General features: G+C 41.0%; 1 protein-coding gene across 1 annotated transcript; it reads right to left on the minus strand.

Moving 5' to 3' along the window:
- On the minus strand, window positions 1-558 carry LOC132561244 (octapeptide-repeat protein T2-like). The gene has a single exon (XM_060225973.1). It carries the CDS (start codon window positions 556-558, stop codon window positions 1-3), a length of 558 nt encoding a protein of 185 aa, XP_060081956.1.
- Between the last annotated feature and the right edge of the window lie 9,161 nt (window positions 559-9,719).

Raw genomic sequence — 9,719 nt, forward strand, 5'->3', positions numbered from 1 at the left:
CTACTTTCCCTTCCTCCCTTCCTTCCTTCCTCCCTCCCTTGTTTTCTTCCTTCCTCCCTCCCTCCCTCCATCCCTCCCTCCTTTCCCTTCCTTCCTCCCTCCCTCCCTCCCTCTTCTCTCTCCTTGTTTCATTCCTTCCTTTCCCTCCTTCTCTCCTCCCTCCCTTCCCTCCCTTTCTCTCCCTGTTCCCCCTCCCTGTTTCTTTCTTCCTCCCTCCCTCCCTTCCTCTCTCCTTTCTTTTTTCTTTCTTCCTCCTCCCTCCTCCCTTGTTTTCTTTCTTCCTCCCTCCCTCCTTTCTCCTTTCCCTCCTTTCATTCTTCTTCCTTCCTCCCTCTCCCTCCCTCTTTCTCTGTTCCGCCCTCTCCCTCTCCCTCCTTCTGTCCTTCCTTCTCCCTCCCTCCCTCTTTGCCTCCTTCCTCCCTCCCTCCTCTCTTTCTCTTCCTTCCTTCCTCCCTCCTTTCCCTTCCCTCCCTCCCTTTTTGCTCTCTTCCTCCCCCTCCCTCCCTCCTGTTTCCCTTTCCCCTCCCTTCCTTTCTTCTGTCCTCCCTCTCCCTCCATCCCTTCCCTCCTGTGTTCCTGTTCCTCCCTCCTCTCCCTCCTCTCTCTCTGTCCTTCCTCCTTTCCTTCCTTCCTCCTACCTGTTTCTGTTTCCCTTCCCCCACCCTTACCTAACTCTCTGTTTCTGTTTCCCTTCCCAAACCCTTACCTAACTCTCTGTTTCTGTTTCCCTCTCCCCCTCCCTACCTAACTCTCTGTTTCTCCCTTCCCCCCCTCCCTCCCTCATTTGCTTTTCCCTCTCCCCCTCCCTTACCTAACTCTCTGTTTCTGTTTCCCTCTCCCCCTCCCTTACCAAACTCTCTGTTTGTTTCCCTCTCCCCCTCCTTAACTAACTCTCTTCTGTTTCCCTCCTACCTAACTCTTGTTTCTGTTTCCCTCTCCCCCTCCCTTACCTAACTCTCTGTTTCTGTTTCCCTCTCCCCCTCCCTTACCTAACTCTCTGTTTCTGTCCTTCCTTCCTTGTTTCATTCCTTCCTTCCTCCCTCCCTTGTTTCCTTCCTTCCTTGTTTCCTTCCTTCCTTCCTCCCTACCTCCTCTCTGTTTCTGTTTCCCTCTCCCCCACCCTTACCTAACTCTCTGTTTCTGTTCCTCCCTTCCCCCACCCTTACCTAACTCTCTCCTCCCTTCTGTTTCCCTCTCCCCCTCCCTTACCTAACTCTCTGTTTCTGTTTCCCTTCCCCCTCCCTTACCTCCTCTCTGTTTCTGTTTCCTCCTTACCTCCTCTCTGTTTCTGTTTCCCTTCCCCCACCCTTACCTTCCTCTTCTGTTTCTGTTTCCCTCCCCCACCCCTCCCTCCCTTACCTTCCTCTCTGTTTCTGTTTCCTTCTCCCCTCCCTTACCTCCTCTCTCTTTTTCCTCCTTTCCCTTCCCCTTCCCCCTCCCTCCCTCCCTTCTCTGTTTCTGTTTCCCTCTCCCTCCTCCCTTCCCTCCATCCCTCTCTGTTTCTGTTTCCCTCCTCCCCCTCCTTCCCTAACTCTCCTCTGTTTCCCTCCCTCCCTCTCTGTTTTTTCCCTCTCCTCCCTCCTTCCCTATCTCTCTTTTTCTTCCTTCCTCTCCCTTCTCTTCCTCTTGTTTCATTCCTTCCTTCCTCCCTCCCTTGTTCGTTCCTTCCTTGTTTCATTCCTTCCTCCATCCCCCCTCTCTCTGTGTGGTTGTCTTCCTTCTCCCTTTCTCTCTTTCTCTCTCTGTTTCTCCCTTTCTCTCTGCCTTCCTCCCCCTTCCTCCCTCCCTTATTTCTGTTCCCTTCTCCTTCCCTCCCTCTTTTCTCTCTGATTCTAATCTCCCTCTCCTTCTTTTCTCTGTGATTATGGACATATGTCTTTCTCTTAAGATTTCCCTCTCTCTGTTTAAATGTGTACATCTTTTCTCTCCTGTAGTGTCCTTTCAGAGACGTAATGGTGTGGTTTAGACTTTGTCATTCCTCGTTATCATATTACACAGAAGATAGTGGGCGTGTACACATGTTCGATATTTACAGGCGTACATGACTTCAACTTTCCATAAACTAGACAGACATGTGTATGGGTGCGGTATATTGGCTAGACTTGTTTTGAATGTTTTGCTCATGCTATTTCTATGACAAGCGAGTTGAGATTTATTCAAATAAAAAATAATAATCAAATTACATAACACAAATGGATTATCATATCCTGATAAAATGAACATGTGTATTAAAAAACAAGATATCTTTTATGAGCTGCACGGAAATATGGTTGTCCAAATAAGATTGATTATAATCTTCCTCATACCCAATAAACCCGGTATTTTAAACAATATTTTAACTCAGTGCCTAGTTGTTCGAAGGCACACGACACCATGAAAGCACAATTACAGTTCCGCTAGATTTTATTACGTGTAAATTCACTCCGAGGGGCCTGTATAGTTGACAAGTTCCAGCGTTCTTACGTAACATCAGGATGAAGATTCGAGATCCGTGATTTCACAATCCCTTCCAGTGGTGGTTTGTGTTCCTCAGCTGAGAAACGGACCAGTCTGTTGTAATTTTGTCCTTGGGCTTGACACTTTCCCTATTGCTCTGGATGAAACGTGGTGGGCCTCTCGTCTGTTTTTCAGCTACTATAGGCGATTCTCTACATGTCATTGATGACCCCCCCCCCCTAACACTCACCCCCAAAGAAACAAGAATTGACACCACAATATATATAACCAGACATAATGTAGCACTGCTATTGTGAACACTCACGTGAATATTAATATCAGGCCCTGAAGTGTAGTCTGTTACCTTACTTATGTGACACTATTTTCTTACTTATCTTTTAAAATAAAATTATCTGGCCACTTATATTTGGACTGAAGTGGTCTCACGCAGACAATAAAACAATTCGGCTTTTAATTAACGTGGATGTCATAGTGCGAGCTAGTGCTCCGCCTGGTGTGACGTCACAGACCCAACTAGGCGAGCATGATAAATAGGCGATGTCGTTAGCTACAAGCCTGAACAAAGATATTTTCTTGTAACTATTACAATATTGTATGTTTTATATTTTTTATAGTTGATTTCACTGAGAGAAGCTTGTAGTACAATTCGTTTGTCAGTTCAAAGAATCTAGTTTCCTTTTTATTTGACATATCACATTAAATACAACACGCAAAGTGTGAGGGTCTTTCTGATGGATGGAGTCTGTGGTAACGTTACGAGATGGATTGTACTTTTTAATAAGTCTGTCTATATTATATAACCTCTTGGGCTGCAAAGTTCCAAGCAATATAACATTTACTCTTCTTACCTGAATACGTGGTCAGTTTGGGCAGTCATCTACTTATTTACAATTCTTCTTTCGTGAAGATTATTTTTTATTTGGAAAAGTCAAGACATTCAATAACATCGAGAAACATAAAAAAAAACCTCAGTCTGTTTTGAAATTCGTCTTTCTGTCTGAATAATTGTCGTGCGTTTCTTCCTCTTTCGTGCTATGGTAAAGTTGACAATAATTCTTTACCAGCTAACTGTTCAATCAGTGTTCTGTGGTAACGAGGCCAATATTTCTTAAACAGCTAACTGTTCAATCAGTGTTCTGTGGTAAAGAGGACAATGTTTCTTAAACAGCTAACTGTTCAATCAGTGTTCTGTGGTAGCGAGGCCAATATTTCTTTACCAGCTAACTGTTCAATCAGTGTTCTGTGGTAACGAGGCCAATATTTCTTAAACAGCTAACTGTTCAATCAGTGTTCTGTGGTAACGAGGCCAATATTTCTTTACCAGCTAACTGTTCATTCAGTGTTCTGTGGTAAAGAGGACAATGTTTCTTAAACAGCTAACTGTTCAATCAGTGTTCTGTGGTAACGAGGCCAATATTTCTTTACCAGCTAACTGTTCAATCAGTGTTCTGTGGTAACGAGGCCAATATTTCTTTACCAGCTAACTGTTCAATCAGTGTTCTGTGGTAAAGAGGACAAAGTTTCTTAAACAGCTAACTGTTCAATCAGTGTTCTGTGGTAACGAGGCCAATATTTCTTTACCAGCTAACTGTTCAATCAGTGTTCTGTGGTAAAGAGGACAAAGTTTCTTAAACAGCTAACTGTTCAATCAGTGTTCTGTGGTAACGAGGCCAATATTTCTTTACCAGCTAACTGTTCAATCAGTGTTCTGTGGTAACGAGGCCAATATTTCTTTACCAGCTAACTGTTCAATCAGTGTTCTATGGTAACGAGGCCAATATTTCTTTACCAGCTAACTGTTCAATCAGTGTTCTGTGGTAACGAGGCCAATATTTCTTTACCAGCTAACTGTTCAATCAGTGTTCTGTGGTAACGAGGCCAATATTTCTTTACCAGCTAACTGTTCAATCAGTGTTCTGTGGTAAAGAGGACAAAGTTTCTTTAACTTAAACAGCTAACTGTTCAATCAGTGTTCTGTGGTAACGAGGCCAATATTTCTTTATCAGCTAACTGTTCAATCAGTGTTCTGTGGTAACGAGGCCAATATTTCTTTACCAGCTAACTGTTCAATCACAATTTCTTTACCAGTTTCAGTGTTCTGTGGTAAAGGCCAATATTTCTTTATCAGCTAACTGTTCAATCAGTGTTCTGTGGTAACGAGGCCAATATTTCTTTACCAGCTAACTGTTCAATCAGTGTTCTGTGGTAAAGAGGACAAAGTTTCTTAAACAGCTAACTGTTCAATCAGTGTTCTGTGGTAACGAGGCCAATATTTCTTTATCAGCTAACTGTTGACGCGGTGTAATTATGTTTAAGTAATCAGGAGTTGTTCCCAGCTGATTGTTGAAGTTGTATTTGACTGTCAAGCTAACCAGGAGTTGTTCCCAGCTGATTGTTGACGCTGTATTTGACTGTCAAGCTAACCAGGAGTTGTTCCCAGCTGATTGTTGACGCTGTATTTGACTGTCAAGCTAACCAGGAGTTGTTCCCAGCTGATTGTTGACGCTGTATTTGACTGTCAAGCTAACCAGGAGTTGTTCCCAGCTGATTGTTGAAGTTGTATTTGACTGTCAAGCTAACCAGGAGTTGTTCCCAGCTGATTATTGAAGTTGTATTTGACTGTCAAGCTAACCAGGAGTTGTTCCCAGCTGATTATTGAAGTTGTATTTGACTGTCAAGCTAACCAGGAGTTGTTCCCAGCTGATTGTTGAAGTTGTATTAGATAGTTTCATTTATCACAACAAAAATATATGACTGTGTTCAGTAATCTGTAGCAGTCCGTCGGTCCAGTGATCAAAGACAAGGTTTATTGATAAAGTTGTCATTAACAGCAGGAAGTAAAACTTCAAACATGTACATGATTACATGTGAAACGTTAAACGTAACTGCTTACCGCTAAAACGTTTTTATTATAATGAATTCAAACCTTAAACCAAGGGTAGATTTAAAGCGCCTCGTGGTATACGAGATGGTAAGGAATCGACCAACTTTTTCGGCTGCACTATAATCTTATGTACGCTTAGGTCGAAAATAGTGTGACGAGATGTTAAACAGATCATAGACCTTAGTGCACATAGGAATATAGTACAGTCGAACAAGTCAGTCGATTACATACCATCTCGTCATACTACGAGTGTCAGCGCTAGTACGCTCAACACTGGTCATTTGCTTGATGAAGGTGACCGTGTAGTTATCGAAACGTCACACTCTAATCATCTACTGGTTGTGTTATAAGATGAAGGTAACTGTGTAGTCATCGAAACGTCACACTCTAATATTCTACTGGTTTTGTTATAAGATGAAGGTGACCGTGTAGTTATCGAAACGTCACACTCTAACCTTCTACTGGTTGTGTTATAAGATGAAGGTGACCGTGTAGTCATCAAAACGTCACACTCTAATCTTCTACTGGTTGTGTTATAAGATGAAGGTGACCGTGTAGTTATCGAAACGTCACACTCTAACCTTCTACTGGTTGTGTTATAAGATGAAGGTGACCGTGTAGTCACAGAAACGTCACACTCTAATATTCTACTGGTTGTGTTATAAGATGAAGGTGACCGTGTAGTCACAGAAACGTCACAGTCTAACCTTCTACTGGTTGTGTTATAAGATGAAGGTGACCGTGTAGTCACAGAAACGTCACACTCTAACCTTCTACTGGTTGTGTTATAAGATGATGGTGACGTCACAGTCTAACCTTCTACTGGTTGTGTTATAAGATGATGGTGACGTCACACTCTAACCTTCTACTGGTTGTGTTATAAGATGATGGTGATGTCACACTCTAACCTTCTACTGGTTGTGTTATAAGATGAAGGTGACCGTGTAGTCATCGAAACGTCACAGTCTAACCTTCTACTGGTTGTGTTATAAGATGATGGTGACGTCACACTCTAACCTTCTACTGGTTGTGTTATAAGATGATGGTGACGTCACACTCTAACCTTCTACTGGTTGTGTTATAAGATGAAGGTGACCGTGTAGTCATCAAAACGTCACACTCTAATCTTCTACTGGTTGTGTTATAAGATGAAAGTGACCGTGTAGTTATCGAAACGTCACACTCTAACCTTCTACTGGTTGTGTTATAAGATGAAGGTGACCGTGTAGTCACAGAAACGTCACAGTCTAACCTTCTACTGGTTGTGTTATAAGATGAAGGTGACCGTGTAGTCACAGAAACGTCACACTCTAACCTTCTACTGGTTGTGTTATAAGATGATGGTGACGTCACACTCTAACCTTCTACTGATTGTGTTATAAGATGAAGGTGACCGTGTAGTCATCAAAACGTCACACTCTAATCTTCTACTGGTTGTGTTATAAGATGAAAGTGACCGTGTAGTTATCGAAACGTCACACTCTAACCTTCTACTGGTTGTGTTATAAGATGAAAGTGACCGTGTAGTTATCGAAACGTCACACTCTAATATTCTACTGGTTGTGTTATAAGATGAAGGTGACCGTGTAGTCATCAAAACGTCACAGTCTAACCTTCTACTGGTTGTGTTATAAGATGAAGGTGACCGTGTAGTCACAGAAACGTCACACTCTAATATTCTACTGGTTGTGTTATAAGATGAAGGTGACCGTGTAGTCACAGAAACGTCACACTCTAACCTTCTACTGGTTGTGTTATAAGATGATGGTGACGTCACAGTCTAACCTTCTACTGGTTGTGTTATAAGATGATGGTGACGTCACACTCTAACCTTCTACTGGTTGTGTTATAAGATGAAAGTGACCGTGTAGTTATCGAAACGTCACACTCTAACCTTCTACTGGTTGTGTTATAAGATGAAGGTGACCGTGTAGTCATCAAAACGTCACAGTCTAACCTTCTACTGGTTGTGTTATAAGATGAAGGTGACCGTGTAGTCACAGAAACGTCACACTCTAATATTCTACTGGTTGTGTTATAAGATGAAGGTGACCGTGTAGTCACAGAAACGTCACAGTCTAACCTTCTACTGGTTGTGTTATAAGATGAAGGTGACCGCGTAGTCACAGAAACGTCACACTCTAACCTTCTACTGGTTGTGTTATAAGATGATGGTGACGTCACAGTCTAACCTTCTACTGGTTGTGTTATAGATGATGGTGACGTCACACTCTAACCTTCTACTGGTTGTGTTATAAGATGATGGTGACGTCACAGTCTAACCTTCTACTGGTTGTGTTATTAGAATTTCCATTCTATCTCTAGGAATCTCGTATTGATCGTCATACAATATGTCACAAAACAAAGAAATATTGCTTCTGGACAAGAAAATGAAATATTCCTTCTCGTATAAAACTACTAAACGGCTTTAGATGGTTTGGTGCTCAACACAATATCGCCATATGTTGTATTAAAGTGAGCAAACATGATCATGTAATATATGTGTTTGTTTACAAGGTGCGTGAATTTTTTGACATTTATGCCTGGAGCGTTAGTGGTAATTGATAACCAGCTATTGTTTCTGGTATATTTCTTTGTTAGTGTTCTTGCTCTCGGTGATGAATGACCCAAACTTGTCCACAATTTTGTCACGACCAGGACTTGTGCTGCACACTCCTATACATGCATTCCATGCTGATAAGATTCAATTTTAAATTTATAAATTGAGTAAAAGAGTTTCTAAGTTCAGCTCGCCGTAATATTGATAGGCTGAAAAATCTCCAGACTCGTTTTATAATTCTAGTGTGAAAATGGGAAAATTTTAGTAGCAATTTGGTCCAATCAAAATTTTCTTACAAATATCGCAGAATGAAATCAAATATAATAAGATGGTTTTCCCTTGATAAATCCATTATTTCTTCTTTGTTTGTTGAATGTGTAAATGGCAAAATATTTGAATATTTTGTAGTCCGTTTTTATACCTCATTGAATGAAAGTGATCCACACCTGGGGTGAATGTACAATCGGGTATTCCTTTCATACAAAAAGGAGTTCCAACAGACTCGCCTGAAGGTGGTGTGTTGCCATTGACTCCGCCAATCATTATCAAGTTGGCGGAGCCAGAGTTTAATCTTAATACCTACAATATTTCTGTCCGATTTTGTATTTTTCGATTTTAGATAAGTTTCATAATTTCATCACTCTTACGATACATATCAAATGATTAAGCCTGTTGTCATAATTACAATATATTTACATAAACATGTGTTGTTTTTGTAAGAGAGACCGACAGACAGACAGACAGACAGACAGAAAACTAACAAGGTAAATTCAAAATACACATTGCTTTAACGTTGTTATTTTTATTGTATAAGCATCCTATCCCATAAGAAAGAGAGAGAGAGAGAGAGAGAGAGAGAGAGAGAGAGAGAGAGAGAGAGAGAGAGAGAGAGAGAGAGAGAGAGAGAGAGAGAGAGAGAGAGAGAGAGAGAGAGAGAGAGAGAGAGAGAGAGAGAGAGAGAGAGAGAGAGAGAGAGAGGGGGGGGGGGGGGGTATCACAGCAATGTTAAGTAACAAGTCCTGCATGTAAATGACTAGAAATTTAAATAATGTGAATAATCAATAACTGCTTGTAAATGTTTCACCGATAATCCGGCCTTCTGATATCAACGATTCACCGATAATCCGGTCTTCTGATATCAACGATTCACCGATAATCCGGCCTTCTGATATCAACGATTCACCGATAATCCGGTCTTCTGATATCAACGATTCACCGATAATCCGGCCTTCTGATATCAACGATTCACCGATAATCCGGCCTTCTGATATCAACGATTCACCGATAATCCGGTCTTCTGATATCAACGATTCACCGATAATCCGGCCTTCTGATATCAACGATTCACCGATAATCCGGTCTTCTGATATCAACGATTCACCGAGATAAAATCAAAGTACTGAAAGTACCGAGAGGCTAAACGTATTGAAAAATGTCCACAAATAACCGCTAAGCTATATTACTTTCCCCATGCTCCTACACTTTGGAATACAAAAATTACTAAAATAAGAGAACCAGAGGCTATTTTTCTTAATTTTAAGCGATTTTATATCTTCTTTAATTCTTATTTTAAATTTGACGACAATAACGTGAACAAATCAAAATAGGTTAAAAAAAATAACAAAATACACACAACCATATATCTATTGCCAACAAGCCAAATGATAAATAGCTCTATGTTGCAATTACTATCCTATCAATATGAGGATTCAGACAAATCGGAAGGACTTTATACCTACTTCTTTATTTTAAATGTATTGCAAAGTAATAGTCCTTACTTATTATAATTATATTTGTGGTTGAGGAAAGTAGATAAGG

Source organism: Ylistrum balloti, unplaced genomic scaffold (assembly GCF_031769215.1).
Source record: "Ylistrum balloti isolate Yb309-2 unplaced genomic scaffold, AGI_CSIRO_Ybal_v1 Utg371184, whole genome shotgun sequence".
NCBI classification, from domain to species: Eukaryota; Metazoa; Mollusca; class Bivalvia; order Pectinida; family Pectinidae; genus Ylistrum; species Ylistrum balloti.

Excerpts from the sequence above, each read along its gene's own strand:
- LOC132561244 (XM_060225973.1), bottom strand. The coding sequence starts at position 558 with ATGGAGGGAGAGGGAGGACAGAAGAAAGGAAGGGAGGGGAAAGGGAAA.